At 36.7% G+C, this 23354-nt stretch overlaps 1 protein-coding gene across 9 annotated transcripts in view; it reads left to right on the forward strand.

Moving 5' to 3' along the window:
• The window catches only part of PLEKHA5 (pleckstrin homology domain containing A5), a 241300-nt gene that overhangs the window by 118505 nt on the left and 99441 nt on the right, over positions 1 to 23354 (forward strand). The window contains exon 1 of one of the 9 annotated variants that reach the window (XM_049625160.1): positions 6164 to 6426. The exons of the other annotated variants lie outside the window; for them this stretch is intronic. Coding sequence (XP_049481117.1) covers positions 6392 to 6426 — 35 coding nt within the window. The 5' untranslated portion in view covers positions 6164 to 6391. Of the gene's footprint in view, positions 1 to 6163; positions 6427 to 23354 lie in introns of those variants that run through there. 9 annotated transcript variants of the gene reach the window in all.

Below are 23354 nucleotides of genomic sequence, written 5' to 3' on the forward strand. Positions count from 1 at the left end.
AGTGGTACAAAGGACTTTCATTATAATTGGTCCCTTCCTAAGCAGGTGTTTATGGATTAATTTGATTCTTAAATCATTTGGCTCTTCCACTTTTTCCGAATTTGCTGTGTTGTGAAATTTTAGCTCTAATAGAAAACCAAGATGATAAAACATAGAACAACGCTTGGCCTTTTCTTGGGTAGTAAGTTGAGAATATCTAAAACTGCTAATGTCAGTGTTGTTAACCTTAAAAATAAAAGCTGCCAGTTATTTTACCAGTAAAAAAAAAAAAAAATGGGTTTATTTTGGAATTTTTAAAAAAATGCAATCTAGGACAAACAAGCTGCAGAAAAACCAGGCAACAAAGGAGAGGTATGCTTTGTTGGGAAGAGTGTTATAAACTAAAGTCCATTGGAACAACCTAGGAGTAGGAAGTATAGTAGCTTTTCATTGGCTGAGCTGTTGGGGTTAGTGGAGGGAGATAAAGAAAGCCTCTCTTCCTCCACTGAAGTAGTAGAGTAGTGTCTGCTTGCAAGGCCAAGTCCATCTGTTTCTGTTGGGTATGCAATTGACCAGGAGTGGTAGTGTCAGTGAGCCCTCTTGCTTAAACTATAGACCCTAACAGGTGAAACCAGAAATAGACAAGGCAACTTCACAACTCATGCTCTGAAACCCATTGTTCTTTTTTCTTATTGTTCTGTTTTTGTCACACTTTCTTGAGGCATTGACGAAGACATTTTGCAGTGACCACAGCATTACAGCCACCAGGCCAGAAAAGCTCTGATAGCAGCAGAATGCCTAGAAAACCACACTCAGCCCAACCCTTTCCCTGCCCATGATCATGGGCAGAACACACACTGACCTCGCCACCTCTCACCCATGATCACAGGTTCCCTGCCTACTCTCTTGCATGTACCCCTGCTCCCAACCTCTCCTTATAAAAAATCTAGGTGTCCATATTGCCAGCAGAGGTGGTTGTTATGGCTTGAGCCTGCCGCCTTCTCTGGCTGCCAGCATCTAAAATAAATTTCTCCCTTTCTCTTTTTCAAACGCTCATCTTATGAGCTATTGCCTTCTCTTGTAACGGGTTTGTCTTGAGTTTGTTCGACAACAGTGTTGGCAAACCCAGCCAGGAGCTATGCTTTCAATATGTTCAGCCTCCTCAGGATCCCCAGAACAGAGCAGTCGGCCACACAGTGCACAAGGGCTTACCCATTCAAATCCTGAGTTAGCAGCAATGATAGATGGTTTAGTAACAGTAGGACATGGTGCCCAGTGCCAAAACCTCCTGACTCCATTTTAGTGAGGATTCCCATTACTAATTTTCACAGTGTTCAATGATGATAACTTAGTGTTTAGAAGAAGTTGTTGGCCTGGGATCTCTGTCAGGCTATCTTTGGGTGTTAGTGTTTAATTTCTGTGAGTTTGATTCACTCTCTACCTGATTACTGCCTTTTAACAGAAGCTAATAAAGATATTTGAGAGAGATCCTCGTATTTGCGAATTTTAATGTACTTTTCTAATTAGTGCACTTTGGTGTTTCTCTTTAAGTCATGAAGATATGGTATAGTGCCAAGATAAATGAATTTGCAAATTTGGGAGAAAGCAAAAGGAGGCTGTTGGTATTCTTACTTTACTTTTTTGTAACTGCATATGAATACTGTGATATATGTAAGAAATGTATTTGGGGGGCGCCTGGGTGGCTCAGTCGGTTAAGCATCCCACTTCAGCTCAGGTCATGATCTCACGGTTTGTCAGTTTGAGCCCCACATTGAGGATTCTGGTCTTCCTCTCTCTCTCTGCTCCTCCCCCACTTGTTCCTTATCTCTCTCTCTCAAAATAAATAAAACATAAAAAAAAAAAAAATTGTTATCTAGGGGCACCTGGATGGCTCAGTTAGTTAAGCATCTGACTCTTGATTTCTCCTCAGGTCATGAGATATCCAGCCCCATGTTGGGCTCTGTGCAGCCTGCTTAAGATTCTCTCCCCCTCTCCCTCGACCCCTCTCCCCACTCACACTCTCTCTTTCTCTCAAAATAAATAAATAAATAAAATAAAGATTGTTACCTAAAGTGGAGTAAGTCTTGTGGGACAGAGCCCTTAACCTGTGTGTTCTAACATGTCTCCAGGTACACGGTGTCAGAATTGAGTTAAATGCTTAGTGGTGTTGGAAAAAACACACATCAGAAACAAGCATTTGTGGCCTTCTCAATGTCCTAGTATTTTTCTGATCTCAAAGATTTATATTACTGACCTAAGAGATAAAAATCAGTAATCAACTGATAGAACATTAGAGTACTTTCTGTTACTTAGCACTATTAGTATGTGCAAAAGAGATTAGTAGATTTGTTTCTCACCCATTAAGAGGACTTCTCCTTTGGGTGTTAGTGATGAGTAAATTGGCACCAAATTATGGAGACAGTTGTGTGCTGGTTTGAGTCGTTTGGAATTAAGCTTGTTTTGCAAAGTGAAGGCTGGTGATAAGAAAATGTTGGGGTTCGAAAGTGAACGGTCAAGAAAGAATTCTTGAGGCGTCTTTGCAAAAAGTGTGGTTTTATTAAAGCACGGGGACAGGACCCAAGGGGCAGAAAGAGGTGCACTGGGGTTGTGAGGGGTGGCAGATTATATACTTTCAAGTATATATGTTCAAGTTGGGAGGGAGTTAGGAATAGCGTTAAATCCCTAAGGAATTTGGAAGTAAGGTTTCCAGGACCTTAGAGGAAATCGTCATTTGCTACTGTCTAATCATGAGATCCTTCAGATGTATATAAATGGGCATTTGCTTGGAGGATGATTGCTAACATTATCTTGGGGCGGGAGGTGGGGGGGGGGCGCGGGGGTGGTTAGAGATAAAGGAAGTTTCCAAAGAAATTATTATATGTTAAAAGAGACTTACAGGATCCTGGAGGTCGGGCTAATGTTAAGCCAAGGTTACCTTTGCCCTTAGCAAAGTATTGACATCAAGGACTTGTCAGTGGTCTGTAAGTTGTAAGGAAATTTAATTTTTTTCTTTTGCCTTTGTTCTCACATCAGCTGGGAACCAGGTTACATAAGTTAAGATAAAGGGTGACATTTCCAAGAAGTGAGTAGTCAAGAGTTTTAATTGCCACTGAGAAGTGAAGTTAAATGAAAAAATTAGAGTCCTCACAATTGAATCTTTAGTCATTATCACAAACATCCCTAAAGAATATACTGAAACACATTATTTGGTGGCGAATGTTTTGGAAACTCTTGTTGGACTTTCTTCTGTAGCTTTTTATGAGTCATGCCCTATAGCATAGAGATACATGAAAAGGGAGTCAGGATTAATTGAGATTTAAGATTTCCTACTGATTTAAAGAAGTTTATTACCTCTGACATAGTAGTGGGACATATATCCACAGTCTGCCTCAGCTTCCTTTTCTAAAATGTGGTTTGGGCAGAATTGAGAAAACCAAACTAGATATCACTGACATTTAGGAAAAGCAGGACAGAATCTTATAAGGCATTTGGGAGAATTGCCTTTTTGGTATGCATTTTTTCCCCTTAAATGAATAGTTTCTCTGTTAATTAGGCACCAGTGTAAAATTTAGATTAATCTTAAATTTGTACTTTTACAACTACTGCTACCACTAACTAAAATCTCCTCTTGAAATAGTTTGGCCAGCTGTCATTTACTTTGTTAAGCCTTTTCCAGATTCCCCCAGGCATTTAGCCACTTCCTCTTCTGTGCTCTGCAAATCAGGTTATGGTATAATGATCTGTTTACAGCTCTCTTTTCCCTATTAAACTGTCAGTTCTACGCTGTTATGGCCTTAAGAGGAGGGACCTTTTTCCCTCTTTATCCCTGTGGAAGTCCTTCTGTAAGCTGTGATTGGGGCAGGGGGAAGCCAAGCTTCCCAGGTTCTAGAGAAATTGCACAGGGTGCTGGCAACTTCATAAACCAAACACTTGATCGATTTGTTAGTTCTCAGTATTCCTGTTAATCTTCCAGAATCTTGACAGATCTCTGCTGCTGCATTATTATTGTTTTCCCCCTGGCAGCCATATGCAGAACCACCATGCCACTGTGATTCTACAAACATGTTACAGAAATGTTTGCCATTGCATAGGATAATTTTATAGCATATACAACAATGAATACATCTAAACCAAATCTGCTAGAATAATATAAAACTTTCTTCTCAGCATTTTTAGAGATGTTTTGTTATAAGTAGCCTGATAATGAGAATAGTTGAAGGCTTTATTATGTAATAATAATACATTGTTTGGTTTGGGAGTAGGACTATAAGTTTAATACATTTCAATCTCCATATATTTTTTTGTTTATAGGTTGTTACTATTTGTGTCATTTAAAAGGGGCTATAGAACTTTTCAGCACTGTGAGAAAAGTGGTTGACTTTGATGTTTTCAAGAATGGGTTTTGTTTTCTTTCTTTGTGTGAAAAATTTAAATTTAATTGAGACCAGCAAAACCTTCACTTTGAAAAAATGGGAAAGATCGTGAATCACTACTTTTCTAAAACATATGCAAACCCTTCTGGTTATAGCAAACTGTGTTGGCTTGCTTGTCTATATTTCAAGCTACATGATGAAACAATTTTGTTTTCTCAACTTGAGATGTTATTTTTAATTTTTGCTGTAGCAGTTTCATATGAAAGGAGTGTTTTCAGCGCCAATTATGTTACACTCTAGATTTAGTTGTAAGACAACTCACAACTAAGGTCACTGAACATTTTTATGTCATTAGCACTCTAACAAGGTATTTACAACATGTTTTATAAAATGGTGTGTTCATGTACTCCGTTAAGAAATCCCCATTTTGGGCGAAGGGTATGAAATGCAGAACAAATATGGTCGGTCATTAAATATGAGATAACAATTAAACACTTACTTTGTGGTAAGCACTGTTCCAGTCGCTTGGGACGATTTTCCTCATATAATTCTCACAAAAATCCCATGAAGATTAAATTGTTATCTGTATTTTCTATATAAGGGAATGGAAGCATAGAGAAGCAAAGTAATTTGCCTGTGCCCAGAAAAAGAGCTTGACTACTGTCTCTGACTCCATGGCCAGGTGCTTGTGACCAGGAAGCTGGACCGCCTCCTGTGAGGATGGGCATACAAAGAAAAGACTTGACCTCACTTGCAGTTAAAACAAGCACACACAATTAGAACTGTGTGATTGTTTGTATATTCTATTAGGTTCGGAAAGAAGAAAAGTAATTGTCAATACCCAGTTTGTGGGGAAAGGAGAAACCTAATGCATTGAAATACAAATACATATTGTTACCCCTTTTTGGAGGACGAAACATGTAAATGTTGAAAGTACGCACATAGTTTGACCTGTTTGCCCCACTTCTAAGAATTATCCTGTGTAGCTAAACACAAGAAAACACGAAGATGTCTGGACAGTTAATATTACTGTTTATAATAATAAAAAATTAATAATAAAGTGTTCTGTAGGAATCAGGTTTGCATAATTATGATGGGCAGCCATCAAAAAAGGAAGAGTTAAGAGTATATTTATTGACATGGGAAACTGTCCGTGGCATATTGTTGAATGAAAAAAGTAGGTTGCAAACAACATACGTAGTTTGATTTTCTTATATTGAAATCTGTATACGTATACAAACTCTGGTCTACCAGAATTTAAACAATTGGTATCTTGACTGCTAGATAGTATAATTTAGTGATCAAATACATAGGCTGTAGAGACACTCTATCTGGGTTTGAGTCCTGCTCTGTTGCCTAATAGCACTGTTCCATAACTATTCTGGGGTCTCACGTTCTTTAGTAAAATGAAGAACTTCTATTGTTGGGTTATGAGGCTCAGATGAGTTTATAAAGTGATTGACATAGTAAATGATCAATAAATCTAAGCAGCTATTATCATTTTTGGGTAGTGGAACACCAGGTAATTTTAGCTTTCTTTATGCCTTTTTATTGCTTGAATTTTTGAAATAAGTATGTATCAACTTTGGAAACAACAACAAAAAATGTTTTTAGAGGAGTCGTTTAAATTGGTATGCTTACAGTTTTAACAGGAAATGTCTATTTATTTTGAGCTAAGGTTATTTAAAATTACGGCATGTTTTCTTCAAGAGCTGTTTGTAACCATATATGCTGATATTTTACCCTATGATGTATGTCAACTTTAAAGAGAATTGAAATCATATTTCACTCTTATGGCTGGAAGGCATGCATAATCACAACAGCTTCCTCCTGGAGAAGCTGCCTGAATTTGTGGCTGCATTTGACATGTTGGTGCGTGACGTCAGTCTGGTGTCAGACTTGCAGAGTGGCAGACCAGCCTGACAGCCACAGTGCATTTCCTTAGTGCTTCGTCCCTACAGTGTTCATTTGGGAGCAGCTCAAAGACAAAAGGAGTGGAGTCTGATTTTTATTCCCGTATCCTTTTTGGCTATAGTTGAATGTCTGTTCACAAATGTGATTTTGATGAAGGCTGGTGAGTATTTCTTGTTACTTTTATGTATTAATAATAAATAAGTCATGGCTAAATGAGCATTAGTTAGGACTTTTTTCTCCGCTCACAATCCTGTGGTAAATAATCTTTGTAGCCCTAGTGCCAGGCACAGTGCCTAGTGTAAAAAATTGACATAAATATTTCTATAACCAAAGTGTTGTATTTTTGTAACAATGTAAATACTGTACATCATTAGGTTTTCAAATGACTTGGGTATTTTAAAATGTAATCTTCCTCTTAGTCTGTCCTTAACTTTAAACTACATAAACATGTAGTGGTTGCATGTTGCTTTAAAGCCCAATAATTTTCATTAAAATTTTTAAGTTTATCTTGTCTATTTTTTAACTTACTTGGAAGAGAAGCTTGTATATATTTTTTTGTTCCTTAAAGAGAACTAAATGAACAATTCTCAGAAATTCCTGTGGAGATGTTAACAGTATTCATTACATAATGTTTTTATTAGCATGTATATTAATACTAGCTTAAACTAATTAACAGTTGGTTGAAGCTGCTTCTATTCATTTAAGTTTTTAATTATTTGGTCTGTTTCAATAATGTGATTCAAAACAGGAATCTTCATTAACCTAAAATTTGAAAGCAATATAATGGTAGGAAATTATTATAGACAGTATTTTGGCATTTAAAGAAACAAAGTTACTACTGCAGTTGGCTATAAAGGCTGGGCAACATGTCTTTAAAGATTTATTTCTTACTAACAATATTCATGCTGCTTTGAATTTCACTATGTATATTGATTTACTTGTTTTGAAACCATTAATTTAAGGAGTAGATTAGGTTGGGCAAGACTTTTTTTGTCTGTAGCTATTTTGCTTATAATTCTCTTATCCACTGTGAGGAGATGAATAATATTTTAATATCATACTATTTATATAGTAAAAACTGAAGCCTTTAAAGTCTTTTACTTTTTTACATTTTGCCATTTCTGGTATAATTCTTTTTATGCGGGTTTAGTAGCAACCTTGTGATTTCAAGGTTTTTTTAGAAGAATTTTCCAATAAAGTTTACTCTTAAGGAACAGGCACCATCTGCTTTTTAAGTCTAGTTGAAGCAAGAGCAATATGGAAATTCTTAATATTTTAAATATTTTCACATCAATTTACTGAAACAAAGAATAAGACTCCTTGTACACATTTTTGTGTGAATTACGTAAGTATTGAAAGGAAATTATCTACGTCATCTTTTTATTTGTGAATGTGCAAAAATACCAGACTTGAGGAATTTGCAATAACTGCCTCATACATGACTCCTAGTACATTATGCTTCTATATTTGGAAGCAGAGAAATACAGAAGTAGGGTCTCAAGTTCATTTTATTTGATTTGACGGCCTTAATTCACAATTCACAGTTTTTCCCTTGAGTTGCAAGATTTTCAGCTGGAAGCTGAAAATTCTGCCCAAAGCCAGAAAATTTAAGTATATGGAGCACTCATGAATATTTTTATTCCCTTTAAAATTTTATCTTGAATCCACTTAAAATATTTTAACATGTTTTTAAAATAGCCTGTGTGTTAAACTTAATCAGAAAGTTACAGTAGTCACAATGAATTATAATATATTCAGTATACATATTAAACAAAGATGTTTTTGAGGCGTTATGACATCAGAGGTCATTGGCCTAAATGCTACTAAAGTTGAAGGGAAGTTACTTAAACTTCTTTGTATGAACAGGAAATTAAATCTGGCCAAAAAGGAGGGGTCAGGGGAAGATGAGCAGAACTGCAGGGGGAAATAACCTGAAACTGACATAAAAGTTTTACTGAAATCTAAAGCTGTAGAGAATAAAGTACTTGTCTGTTTTCTAATGAATAGGTATGCTTTAAGGAACTCTTTCCATCAGTATTGAAGCCTGATGGAAAAATACAATTGCGCCATTCTTTAAGTTTGAAATTTAGCATAGTAAAACTCAGATGAAATCATATTCTTGAAGTTACTAATAGTATTAAACTGTATTTTTGTTTTCTAGGGGCATACAGTACAAAATCTTGCGCATAATCGATGCCTAATAAATATTTGACTATGAGTAAATGAATTGATTAAGCAAGTTAAATGAATGAGGAGACCCCCTTGATCCTTGTATTGGAGAGATTTCATTTTCACTCTGATAATGCAAACCTACTAGTTAGCAAACCAACTAATAGGATACCATGACCTGTACTCTGTTAGAAGGAACTGTATCTCGGGAGTACAGTACCTGCCAAGTCCATAGCCAGCAGTGGCCACTGGATTTCATTGGTGGCTCTACTTATTGTATCTATCTCTATTGTAGGAAGTGAGCCTTACCCCTGCTATTCTGGGTCAGATTTCTATCCCACCTCATCTGTACGTGAGAAATTTCTCGGTACTCAGGGATAATAATTTGTTGACTAAATGGAGCCTTAATTAAGTGCTGTGTGCGTCACAAGTGCGTTGAACCTTTTCAGAGTTATAAAAAATATATTTGCTCCTAGGAGTAGAGGAAATACATTGCTTCAAAACGTATATGCTAAATGTTTTATGTGTAAGTGTGTTGTTACTCAAAGCCTAGATTTTCTGCCCCATTTCTGTATCCCCTCTTTTCAGTATGTGCTACACTCTCACCACATCTGACTACTCTTGCTGATCCTGAAGCTCAGTTCAAATGGCACCCATTTCTGTGACATCTTCCCTGCTCTTTCCCTTCTAAGCAAGATCAATCCCTAATTGGTCTCCCCTTTATATTTTGATTATGGTTATATTACTCTTCCTGTTTCTTTATTTATATTATCATTAAGGCTGTGTCACCAGTGCCTGTGTCATATTGAATGCAGTATTTAAGTTACACAAAAATATAGCCATTTTGGAAGAAAAGCTACCTTTTGTTGTTGTTTATAAAATCTTTGTTTCATAGAAGTATCATTTGACTGGGTAGTAGTAACTACCTTTTTGTTCTTTTTTTTTTTATTTTTTTTTTTTATTTTTTTTATTTTTTTTAATATATGAAATTTACTGTCAAATTGGTTTCCATACAACACCCAGTGCTCATCCCAAAAGGTGCCCTCCTCAATACCCATCACCCACCCTGCCCTCCCTCCCACCCCGCCCTCCCTCCCACCCCCCATCAACCCTCAATTTGTTCTCAGTTTTTAACAGTCTCTTATGCTTTGGCTCTCTCCCAAAAAAAACTACCTTTTTGTTCTTGAGGTGATTGCTCAGATAAAGCTCTTGTAGTATTAAAATGATGAAACACTGCAGTGAAGAAGAGTAAAATTCAGTAATTACTGATTTTTTTCCTGTTTGAATTGAGCTATCCTGTCAGTTTGACTATTGGGAAGAATGCTTCACCTACAGTAAAATAACTGGATCTTTTTTGAAATCATGTGGTTCTTTATGTGTAGGTTAGAGTTAGAATAACTTTTTAAAGTGGTATATGACCACACATAGAAGAAATAGTGCTTAAATTCAACTTTTTCTAATTTGTTGTTTGCTTCCTTACCAATGGTAGTAAACTTCTATTTAATGCATGTTACAATAAAACATTAGTAATTAGCATTCATTAGCAAGTAGTAGAGTTGTCTGAATTAATGCAATTCTATGTTTATATATATTGAATATGGCATTGAATGCCACATTATTGCATTTAAATGCTAAGAATATTCTTTTTTTTTTTTTTTTAAGTTTATTGGAGCTCCTGGGTGGCTCAGTAGGTTAATTAAGCGTCTAACTTCGGCTCAGGTCACGATCTCACAGTTCATGAGTTCAGGCCCTGCATCGGGCTCTGTGCTGACAGCTTGGAGCCTGCAGCCTGCTTCGGATTCTGCGTCTGCCTCTCTCTTTACCCCTCCCCCACTCACACTCTGTCTCTCTCAAAAAAATAAAATGGTTAAAAAAAAAAAAAGTTTATTTATTTTGAGAGAGAGAGAACACATGAGAGCAGGGGAGGAGCAGAGAGGAGAGAGAGAGAAAATACCCAAGCGGGCTCCACACTGTCGCAGTGTCAGCGCTGAGCCCAACATGGGGCTCAGTCTCACGAACTGGGAGATCTGACCTGAGTCAAGATCAAGATTCAGATGCCTAACTGACTGAGCCACACAGGGCACCCCAAGAATATTCTGACTACTGAAATGTTTCTGAGTTGGAGTTCTGCTTAGTTTTATTTTAAAACTCCATTAGACTTCTGTAAATAAAACTTTTTTATACAAGTGACTCTAATTTTTCAAATAAGTATTCTTTTAAACTATAGGAGCACCTGGGTGGCTCAGCCGGTTAAGTGTCTGACTTTGGCTCAGGTCATGATCTTGTGGTCTGTGATCTCCCAGTTTGTAAGTTCAAGCCCTGCTTCTGGCTCTGTGCTGACAGCTCAGAGCCCAGAACCTGCTTCAAATTCTGTCTCCCTCTCTCTGCCCCTCCCCTGCTCATGCTTTCTCTCTCTCTCTCTCTCTCTCTCTCTCTCTCTCTCTCTCTCTCTCAAAAATAAATATTCAAAAAATTTTTTAAAAAATTAAACTACTTTAATATACCCTATGATCATTTTTTTGTTCCTATGTGTGGTATTACAGTTGCTTTTTGCATAGGTCATTCAACAGTAAACTTTAACCTCAGGTCAAATTATCAGGTTCCTCATTCATTAAATTATAGTCCTATACAAACCATTGTACTTTGTATTTAAGACAGAGCAGAGAGGAACTCCTGGGTGGCTCAGATAAGTGTGTGGCTTCAGTGCAGGTCATGATCTCACAGTTCATGGGTTCAAGCCCTATGTAGGGCTCTCTGCTGTCAGCACAGAGTCTGCTTCAGATCCTGTCTCCCTCTTTCTCACTGCCCCACCCCTGCATGCACTCTCCCGCACACGTGCACACGCACTCTCTCTGTCTCTCTCAGAAATAAACATTTTTTCAAAAGAAGAAAAAAGAGCAGAGAGCCAGCAACTTTGTAAAGCGAGGAAGTGACATCATTTTACTTTTCAAGAAATCTCTCCTAGAACATTCAAGTTTAGCTGCTATTTAGCGAGAACTTAGTTAGGTCCAGGTAATGTGTATTTGTGCTATCAAGTACTTTTTTCTTTTAAAAGTCCTATTGCATAGGGTTTATTATTGTTGTTTGGGTTTTAGTTCAAAAAAGAATTTAAGGCTCAGTGAGGAGGATGCTCTAAATAGGAGAGAGCCTAGTTAAAATGAGGTGAATTTGAATGTTGTTAAAAGACTCTTGGGGAGATAAGAGCCTAAACAAGGGCAGTGATGGAGATGTCTTTAGTTGTGTGTTCTCTAGGGTGATGTGTGGGTGACAGCCAGAAATGTCACCTGATTCTTGAATGTTTGACAGGAAATTACTTTGGTGGATTAGTGCATATATTTGAAGAATCCTATTTCTGTTCTCACCATTAAGTGCCATTTAACCTTGCCATTTAAAAGCTCCTTAAGAGTCACTCAGATGACTTACAAGTGAAAGAATTATCTAAATTATTTTAGGTATTTTTGCCTATAATGTGTTTTGTAATTCAAGTGTTTTGTATCAAGTGTTCTAAAAGGTAATGGTGCCATAACACTCAGGATATGTAGCAATTCTTAATGTGATAGACACATTTTGTCTATAACTAGTATGGAGTTAATTGAATTATTCTTGATGTTACTTCAAAAATTATTTAAATCTGTTAAAAAGTATTTATAGATTGTAAATGAACATGTTGGTGTTATTTAAGGTTTTGTTGAAAAGCTGGATTAGAAATTATCTACAAATAACCCAGAAGTAAAACAAATGAATTTGTATGTGAGCCTAATATCTTCAATTTTTTGTCTTTATTGTTCCTAGCCTATAATAATGTTTTCATATTTATACTTACAGCATTACATCGTGTTCATATTTTCCTACTGGGAAAAACAAGATACTCAGGTCCTGTTGGGTGCTTTTGTAAACCCATGCTTTACAGTTATTTGTACTTAAATTCTTTGGTACCTGTAATTGGGAATGTGAGGCAGTGTTTATGATTATGCTGTGATAATTTTATCTGAGCATCTAAGACTGGAAAATGATTCTGAAGCCTTAGAGAATAGGAAGATGGAAAAGAGATAGGGAATCTAAAATTAAATTGGAACTGGGAAGGTTTCATTATTCTGCTTCAGATAGATGTGGTCTTGGGGTGATGCCAGGCAGTGAGGCAGAAGGAGACAAGACGAGCAGCGAAGGAGGCTGTGTGTCACTGGTCTGTGGAAAAAGGGAAGGACCTCTGAGGAAAGTACAGTGTTGTGTTGTGTTGTGTTTTAGTACCATTGGGCAGAAACACAGAAGATGGAGGGCAGAACTGAAAAGTCTCATTGGCTGAGATAAGATTCAAGGCAGGGGCAGCTATTGAAAGTTGGGGATCTGAAAAGGACACAGCTCAGGCCTTGGGCCTGCCTCTTCCTCGCCTTGTCACTGTGTGACTTCTGACAGCTTTGTGAATCCTGTGAGCCTCAGTGTATGCATTTTGTAAAGTGAAGATAGTAACCTCAGAGGGTCTATATGAGGATCGGTTGTCACATTTTAACCACAGGTGTGACAGCTGAGTGTGTGAGCAGCACTCACTGTCCTGCTCAAGTGGTAGCGATGATCAAGGTGATAATTTTGATACTTTTTGCTGAGAGTGAGGATCAATGAGGTACTCGCACCTAAGAAATCCTTTCTTTTTAACCCCCCAGAAATGGGAGATGATCCATTTGCTAAATGATGAGAGGAGAAAGGAGAGAAAGAGTTAAAACCTTAAGGAGATGGTGGGTAAATGAATCACTGAGGTTTGAGCAGGATGTCTGGAAGCAGTTAGTTCTTAAGTTAAAGGCAAATGGCATTTAGAAGAAATGCGGGGAAAGGAAACATATACTTTTCATGTTTTGCAAAAAAAAAAATTACACTCTTAGACTGCTAACTCAGTGGTTATCTCTTCACATAAGGTTCAAGAATTGAGTCTCAAGAAAAGGCAGGGCACTTATAGTGTGTTTCTCTTGTTCTTAAAACATTGCCTTTAACTGTGGGCACAGTTTTCCATGCCAACATATTTTCATTTTAAAAATAAATTGCAGACATAGTCATTGTGGTAGTCAGATTTCGACATAACATTTTCTCCTTTTTATTAAAATAAAAATAAAATAGTTATCTGTATAAAACATTAACAAACTTAACATGTAACAGTATTTTTAAAATTTCTCTGAACTACCTTAGAACCAATTTAATAACTAAGTCACAACTACAAACATGTTTTCAGAACCTAATTTGAGACTCTTTGAGTCTCAAAGTGATAAGGCTGTATGATTTCTAGCAATAAAAGCTCTTCAATTTTAGAATAATCTGGAGAGTGTTATTGTCTAATAGTATACTGAAACCAAGGACAAATTGAGAATGTACAATACTCCATTTTGTGTTAAATAGAAGGATACTAAAAACAAAAGAGTCATAAATACACATATGAGCTGTTTGCTCTACAGCTTTCAGACTAATTTGGGAAATAAATAGCCTCCGTAGTTCCCACACCTCTTCCACCTTGCTCCCTTCTAACAACATTGTGAATATGTGGCACCTTTTATGCGTTGAGCCCTTGTAAAAATCCAAGTCATGGTACTGGCTTCGTTGCCAAACCTCTATGATACCCTGTTTTTCTTATACTAAATTAAATCCTTCTTTCTTCCCCATAAGGGAAACACATGATTCAGAGCAAATCATATAAACGGGTTTGCATCTGAGTTTAGTAAGAGACAACCAAAATCTCTTCTGTGGAATAGTTTTCTAAAACCACATATTTTTTGTGCACAGTAGATAAATTTTCACTGTATTGCCACAGTTACACATATAAAACACTACTAAAGCTTACTTTGTCTAATGTATTATTACTCAGAAGAATTATATTGGTTGTTATTGACAATGTTAATAGCAGTTTTGATATTTATTTCTTAAAAAACAATAGATTTTATGTATTGAGCAGTCGTTGAAATTATGCATGATACAAAAGCGTTGAAACTCACACACACACACACACACACACACACACACAAATAAGTATTCCCATAGGAGAAAATTGCAATACTAATAAATATCCAGAACATTGCTGTTAGTTGGCGAAAACATTAAAAAAAAATTCTGGCAACAAAAGCAAAAATAGTGGGACTAAATCAAACTAAAAAGCATTTGCACAACAAAATGAAAAAGCAATATAACAGGGGTGCCTGGGTGGCTCAGACAGTCAAGCATCTGACTTTTGGTTTCAGCTCAGGTCACAATCTCACAGTTTGTGGGTTTGAGTCCCGCATCAGGCTCTGAGCTGATGATGCAGAGCCTGCTTAGGATTCATATTCTCTCCCTCTCTCTCTCTCTCTCTCTCTCTCCCCCTCCCCCTCCCTCCCTCCCCCCACCCTCTCTTTCTTAATCTCCGCCCCCACTTCCCCTAAGCACTCTATATCTCAAAAAATAAATAAATAAAAATTTTAAAAAATGGCAGTCTACCAGGTGAGAGGAAATATTTGCAAATCATATATTTGATAAGGAGTTAATACCCAAAATATATAAAGAACTTTTACAACCCAATAACAACTGATTTTTAAATCTTTTTTTCCCCTCTGTCTTTCTAAACCCCTACTGGGGTTTGTATATGAAATGTGCAATTTTGTGCATTTTATGCATGTACTTAGTGCATGGAGGGAGGTATTTCTTTAGCAATGTCATTGGCATCTTCCCTTAAAAGTGTTCTGCTGAGGGAAGACTAGCAATGTGGACTGAACACAAAATGCCTTGTTCCAATGACCCTGGAAAGGGACACAATACCAGCTTCCCCTATCTTCAGTGTGCTTCCATGTAGTTTAAATTATTCTTCATATAAAAGCACCTGTCACTGAGAGTTGACTCAAACCCAGTGAATTGCTCTGTTTTCACAACGAGGCTATAAGGAGTAATGTAGTTTATCAACTTTCCCTGTTCATGTAGGCTGCTAGAAAGCTCAGTACTGCTTAAAATGGTACAGCTTCACCCAGATTTTCTAGTACAGTTACCTACATAATGCATTATTTGGTTCATAAATACAAGGTTTGAAAAGAAATAAGGTAGAGTAGTAAGTATATTCCATCTCCAGCAGACATGTCTTTTTTAATTTGTTATTTATATAATCTGATAGAGACACAACGTTTTACACACACTCATTTATTCATGTTAAGATCTTTTAAAACTAAATTATTATTGAACGAAGTATTTCCATAGAGGCTCTAAATAAGCAGGTCTTGCATTTGGTCTTCTAGTTTAGTAAATGATTACATGTCTGGTAATAAATAGTGAAGAAGGCATAATGCCAGAAAACAAGTAATTTGTGTTGCTGTTTGTCAATTTCTTGATATTTTCCTGAAAATGGAATTGATTCAACCTTTTTATCTGGACTCCTAATAGAGCATGATCCTCAGATTAAGCTAGTGAATATGCCCTATTTTCTTTGGTCCTGAACTCTCCAGAATAGCTGAGTCCATTTTTTTTTTCTTTTTTAAGTGTTGCTTGTCACTATTTAAGAATCTTCTCACATCCTGCCTTTGCTAGCATAAAAACACAGCTAATCTTTCTTTGGAACTTTTGTATTAGAATTACTTTTCTCCTCTGTCTTTTTGACATATTAAGGGCAGGTATCTTTACCAGAAGCATGAAAACCAAGAGAGATTACAACTTTATTCTTTTACAGTAAATACTGAGTACAGTAGCCCCTTATCTGCAGAGGATACATTCTAAGACACCCCCTACCCCCATCAGTGGATGCCTGATTGCACAAATAGTACCAAATCCTATATATACTATGTTTTTTCCTATACATGCATACCTATGGTAAAGCTTAATTTATAAATTAGGCACAGTAAGAGATTAACAACTATAATAATAAAATAGAACAACTATAGTCTACTGTAGTAAAAGTCATATGAATATGATCTCAAAATATTTTGTTCTGTACTCACCCTTGTTCTTTTGATGATGTGAGATGATAAAATGCCTATTATGACACAGCATGAGGCTACCAGTGGCCTTCTGGGGATAGGTCAAAAGGGTCATCACTGCAGTTGACCCATGGGTAACTGAAACACAGAAAGCGGAAAACCATGGGTGAGAGGGGGCTACTAGGTGGGTACTATTTTAAACTTTTAACATAAACAGTTGACTGACCGGTAATTTAATGACAATGACATGCTGAAAGTCCTGTTGTTCACAATAAATATAAGCCAACACTTATGGAGGACTTACTCTGTCCCAGGCCATGTTTATACCGCTCACTCTTTTAATCCTCATAAACGTCTCCACTATAAAGTAAGTTTCATGAGGGCAAAGATTTTTATGTTTTGTTCACTGCTATCCCCGGTGCCTAGAGCAACTCTGAAAAAAATAACCAACCTTGATACAGTTACTGGTACTAAGTTAAGGAAACTGAGGCATGGAAAGTTAAAGTAATTTAGATACCTAGCTAATGAGTCAGGGAGCTGGGATTTAAGCCTAGGTGGCCTGATACCAGAACCTGTGCTCTCAATTGCTGTTATTTCCTGCTGCCTCTGTTGTCTCTAGAGAAATACAGAAACACAAAGAAATAGTAAATGTGGCGTATTCAGCAGAGTTAATTGTTAGAAGGCTATGATGGTCTAGCATAGGCTTACATAACCTCACACCATTGGCATTTTGGGCTCCATACTTTTTTCCTGTGGAAATCTTGCCTGTGCATTGTAAGACATTTAGCAGCATCCTGGACTCTACCCACAAGATACCAGTCCCACTTGTGACATTCAAAAATATTACCAGACATTTCCAAATGTCCCCTGGGAAATAAAATCACTCCCAGTTGAGATCCACTAGTCTAGACTTAGACATTAAACCAGCACAGACAAGGGCTGCTGCCTGGCTCAGTCAGTGTGGATGGAGCATGCAGACTCTTGATCTCGGGGGGTTGCAGGTTAGGGCCCCTATGTTGAGTGTAGAGATTACTAAAAAATAAAATCTTTAAGGGGTTTACTCAGGCATGTAAGCATCCAACTCTTGATTTCAACTTAGGACATGATCTCATGGTTCATGAAATTGAGCCCTGCTTTAGGCTCTGTGCTGACAGCGCAGAGCCTGCTTGGGATTCTCTCCCTCTCCCTCTCCCTCTCCCTGCTCCCTGCTCCCCACTCCCAAAATAAATAAATAATCTTTTAAAAAATAAAATCTTTAAAAAAAAAATAAAACATCAGAGAAGCCAGGAAGTATGAGTAGGTAAATACTGGGCATCACATTTGTTAAAGTTAGGACTTCTGCTATGCAGAAGAATTCAAAGACACGATGGGAAATAGCTTGTTCTGTGATCTTAAGAATGTCTTATATCAAGACCTGATTTTTATCCCTGCTTTGTAAGGATTCCACTAGAAACACAAATGTATGTAACATTATACCTTTCCAGTACTTCGTTTTCGTTCATGACGAGCATAAAAATCTCTGGCAAGGATTTTTAAAATGGCATCTTTTCTATTAAAGCTTCAAAATGCACTTTTTGCAGCATAGACGTATGTTAGTTTGGAACTAAGTGGTACAATCAATTTTGCTATAACACAATTAGTATGTTCCTAAAAATCACCTCACTGTGCAAAATCAGTCAATGAAAATCAGGGGCTTTTGTGGAAAAGAACTTCATTGGAAGACCCCTCAAAAACTTCATTAGTTGGGGCGCCTGGGTGGCTCAGTCGGTTGAGCATCCGACTTCGGCTCAGGTCACGATCTCACGGTCTGTGAGTTTGAGCCCCGCGTCGGGCTCTGTGCTGACAGCTCAGAGCCTGGAGCCTGTTTCAGATTCTGTGTCTCCCTCTCTCTGACCCTCCCCTGTTCATGCTCTGTCTCTCCCTGTCTCAAAAATAAATAAAATGTTAAAAAAAAATTTTTAAAAAGTTGCTCAATTTTACTGGTAAATGGTTAGGAAATACAAAAATACTGCAGATACACTTTGCCTTGAAAAAAGACCCACAGTTTGTATAGTGGAAGTGGACATTGGGACGGTTTTAAGTTGTGAGTTTTGGGAAGTTTTGGAAGTACGGGAATCTGAAATTAGATGGAAAGTTGTATCACTACATATGAATGGGTGTGTTGCATAAAACAGGCAGTGAACTAACGTAGCTGACAGATGTTTGAGGTTGTGCAATCGTATGATTGATGTACTCCTGTACACACAAACAGGACAGGATCACAGACAAGAGCATGTATAAAAAATGTGGAATTTATGTGACTGATATTCAAAGTGTTCCCTAACATATGAATCACGTTGGAGAACACACTTTTCCACATTTACATGGAATGTATTCCACATATCAGTTACAACAGAACTGATAGTACTCCTGATCTGAATTTTGAGGCCCTTCCATAAAAGAAAAAAACTGGTGGACTACAAAAGGATAGCAGATGTAGGATGAAAACATATGCTTTGTAAACAGTGCAAGGGACAAAATTTAGTAGAATTGAGGAAAGGCTGAGAATCATTGTCATCCCTACTCTGCTTCCTGGTCCTGAGCAGACAGTCCTCCTTCGTGCCAGAGACAGTGGCCCTGACTTGATACTTAAACAGTAGGCCAGCCATCTCCCACAGTGCCCAGTTGGTATATATGGATAGCATATAATGAACTCTAACATTAACAGAGATGGCTTTGTGGAGATTTTTAAAGACTCATTTGGATTTCATTTACAATTCTTTCACTTATTGGCACTCAGTATTCATTTAATTCATATTTTTAGTTTCTGTGTATAATTTCCAAATTATGTTTACCCTTACCATTACAATACCTTAAAATGAAACATTAGTATAAAAATGAAGTGTAAATGCCAACATAAGGAATGATTTTGAAATTTAAAATAAATTTTTAGATATATATAAAAATATATATAAAAATATATTTGCTCAGGGGCAGTAAGGATTGGCAATCCTATCAGGTGATAGGAAATTACCACATTTAAACAGTTAAGACTGGAATTGATATTTTGCTTTAAAAATTTTTTTAAACGTTTATTTGTTTTTGAGAGACAGACAGAGACAGAGTGTGAGTGGGGGAGGGACAGAGAGCTAGGGAGACACAGAACTTGAAGCAGACTTTAGGATCCATGCTGTCAACACAGAGCCCGATGTGGGGCTTGAACTCACTAACCATGAGATCATGACCTGAGCCGAAGTCGGATGCTTAACCAACTGAGCCAGCCAGGCACCCCAATTTTAATTTTTTTTAATGGAATAATTAGAAAATGTTACTGTGACTTTTCTATTTGATAATTATGTTGTTTAAATTAGTTTTCAGGAACCAGATTTTAGGAATACTGTATAAGACAGAACAAATGAATAAACATTTGAGAGGACTTTTTATTTATTTGTTTATTTATTATACATCCAAGTTAGTTAGCATATAGTACAATAATGATTTCAGGAGTAGATTCTGGTGATTTAGCCCATCCTCCCACCCACAAGCCCTCCAGCAATCCTCAGTTTGTTCTCTGTATTTAAGACTCTCTTATGTTTTGTCCCCCTCCCTGTTTTTATATTATTTTTGCTTCCGTTCTCTTATATCAATCTGTTTTGTATCTTAACATCCTCACATGAATGAAGTCATATGATATTTGTGTTTCTCTGATTGATTTCACTTAGCATAATACACTCTGGTTCCATCCACATAGTTGAAAATGGCAACATTTCATTCTTTTTGATTGCTGAGTAATACTCATATATATATATATATATATATGCATATATATGCATATATGTGTGTGTGTATATATACATACATATACATATATATGTATATACATACATACATATATATGTATACACACACACACACACACACACACACACACCACATCTTCTTTATCCATTCATCCATCGATGGACCTTTGAGCTCTTTCCATACTTTGGCTATTGTTGATAGTGCTGCTATAAGCATTGGGGTGCATGTACCCCTTCAAAACAGCACACCTGTATCCCTTGGATAAATACCTAGTAGTGCAATTGCTGGGTCATAGGGTAGTTCTATTTTTAATTTTTTGAGGAACCTCCATATTGTTTTCCAGAGTGGCTGTACTAGTTTGCATTCCCACCAGCAGTGCAAAAGAAATCCTCTTTCTCTACATCCTTGCCACCATCTGTTGCCTGAGTTGTTAATTTTAGCCATTCTGACTGGTGTAAGGTGGTATCTCATTGTGGTTTTAATTTGTATTTCCCTGATGATGAATGATGTTGAGCATTTTTTCATGTGTCTGTTAACCATCTGGATATCTTCTTTGGAGAAGTGTCTATTCATGTGTTTTGCCCATTTCTTCACTGGATTGTTTTTTGAGAACTTCTCTATAGAATTTGGATACTAACGCTTTATCTGATGTGTCATTGCAAATATCTTTTCCCATCTCATTGGTTGCCTTTTAGTTTTGCGCATTGTTTCCTTTGCTGTGCAGAAGGTTTTTTTCAACTACTGGATGAGGTCCCAGTAGTTGAGAGGACATCTTTATGTTACAGTTATGCTTATGTAGTGAGAAAGGTTATTTCTTTCATTAAAAAATATTATGGTCATATTGTTTTATTGCATTTCTCTATTGCACTTCACAGGTAGTGTTTTCTACAAATTGAAGGTTTGTGGTAACCCTGCTTGTGTTAATCTTTTGGCACTTTTTCCAACAGCGGTTGCCCACTTCACGTCTCTATCACATTTTGGTGATTTCTCACAATTATTTCAAACTTTTTCATTATTCATTTGTTCTGGTGATCTGTGATCAGTGACTGAGACTCACTAAAAGCTTAGATGATAAACAGCATTTTTTAGCAATAAAGCATTTTAAATTAAGGTATGTACATTGGGTTTTTTTTTTTAGACATAATGTTATTGTACACTTAATAGTGTAAACATAACTTTTATATGCGCTAGGAAACCAGAAAATTCATTTCTTAGTTTATTGTGATACTCACCTTATTTCAGTAATCTGAAATGAAACCTGCAATACCTCTAAAATATGCCCGTAAAATACTTTTGTGTTAGAGTGCCCTTGTAGATTTTATAAGAATTTTATGTCAATATAATATCAGCAGTAAATTTAAAAAAACCTCACACACATTGGATACTTTGAAGAAATGAAGAACATAAATATATTTGTATTTCATATTGATTTTAGTCACTGGTCTTTTAAGCTAGAATAGTAAGATTTTTATTAGGTTTACTGTTTAAGACATTGTGCTCTGAAAAGTACTTAGATAATAAAATCACCATTTCATTCAAAATAGCATCCACTTTTAGGCAAAAGAGTGTGCTCTTTTTAAACCATTCACTATTTAGGTATCTCCATTCCTTTATGTTTTTTTCTAATGGATACCCAAATCCATGTAGTGGTCAGGATATCAGAGTAGTCTCTTAGCCAGATAACTATTGCAGAGCCATGTTGTTACAATTTAGATCTTCCAGAATTTGGGGATTGGAGTCTACTGTATTCCTCCTAGGCAAGATGACATAGCCTAGGGAAATAATGCAATATATAAGGGTTTGTTTGCTTTCTTTTTGCAATATTGGATTTTTATGCAAAGAATTTGTATATTTCTGTTCTATATACCTCTGCCTTTTTAATGCTTCCTAGGAGAGGCTTTAAGAAAACAAAAGATGCTATCTTCCATTTTTTTTTTTTTTTATCACTAAGGTGTCCTAATCCCTATCCTTGATTACTTTACCCACTCCCTTTTTCTCCACACTTTTATTCTGTTAAACATCACAATTTATATACCTCGACACATTCATGGTGATCATCACATCTGGGTACTTCAGAATTTTCCACTTACCTGCAGAGGCTGTACTTTCTTAGTTATTCTGTTACCAGTTTACTGCTTATTACATAAACTGCTATCCCACATGAGACCTTAGGTTTCCACCATTAAACTCACTCACATACTTCAAAATTTTTTTTACTGTTTATTTATTTTTGAGAAAGAGCACAAGCAGGGGAGGAGCAGATAGAGGGAGACACAGAATCTGAAGTAGGCTCCAGGCTCTGAGCTTGTTGGCACTGAGCCCGATGTGGGGCTCAAACTCCTGAATTGCAAGATCATGGCCTGAGCTGAAGTCAGACGCTTAACCAACTGAGCCACCCAGGCGCCCCACTCACATTACTTTTTATGTAGTGAAAATATCACTCCAAATGGATATTTAAACCCACCAAATCTTAATCTCTCTATTGCATAAAAACAAAACCACCTCAAAAAGCTGATAATTTAGTAGTCCTGTGTGCTTGTTAGACCGGTTATCTAGAGGAATAATAGAGTGGGGCGCCTGGGTGGCTCAGTCAGTTGAGCAGCCGACTTCGGCTCAGGTCATGATCTCGCGGTCCATGAGTTCAAGCCCCACGACGGGCTCTGTGCTGACAGCTCAGAGCCTGGAGCCTGTTTCAGCTTCTGTGTCTCCCTCTCTCTGACCCTCCCCCATTCATGCTCTGTCTCTCTCTGTCTCAAAAATAAAATAAACGTTAAAAAATAAAATAAAGGAATAATAGAAACACATTATATTCCATCAGTCATTCTACTCCCACAATAGTCAATATGTATCTGTACCTTTTCTTTTTTGTGGTTTTAGTTTTATTTAATGGATAAAGTTTCAAGTACTATGTTACCAATAAAAATAATATTAATAAAAGTTAGGATATGGAAAAGGAATTTAAATATCTAAAGTTTGCCAGGAAGTTTGTGGCTTGTGGTTATAGAGCACATTTAATAATCTTTTAAGATTAACAAAGCAATATTCAGTTACAGTATCTTGAAATTTTTCTCTGTAAGGAAAGTAAATGGTAGATCTTCCTTATAGATCTTGCCTTATAGTATGTGACCCAAAGGGGGAAAATTAATTTATAAATAATAATGTGTATTATTTATCAGTATATATTATACTTTTTTTTGGCCTCCAGTATTTTTTATTTAGATAAATCGTT

This window comes from Panthera uncia, chromosome B4 (assembly GCF_023721935.1).
Source record: "Panthera uncia isolate 11264 chromosome B4, Puncia_PCG_1.0, whole genome shotgun sequence".
Lineage (NCBI taxonomy): Eukaryota > Metazoa > Chordata > Mammalia > Carnivora > Felidae > Panthera > Panthera uncia.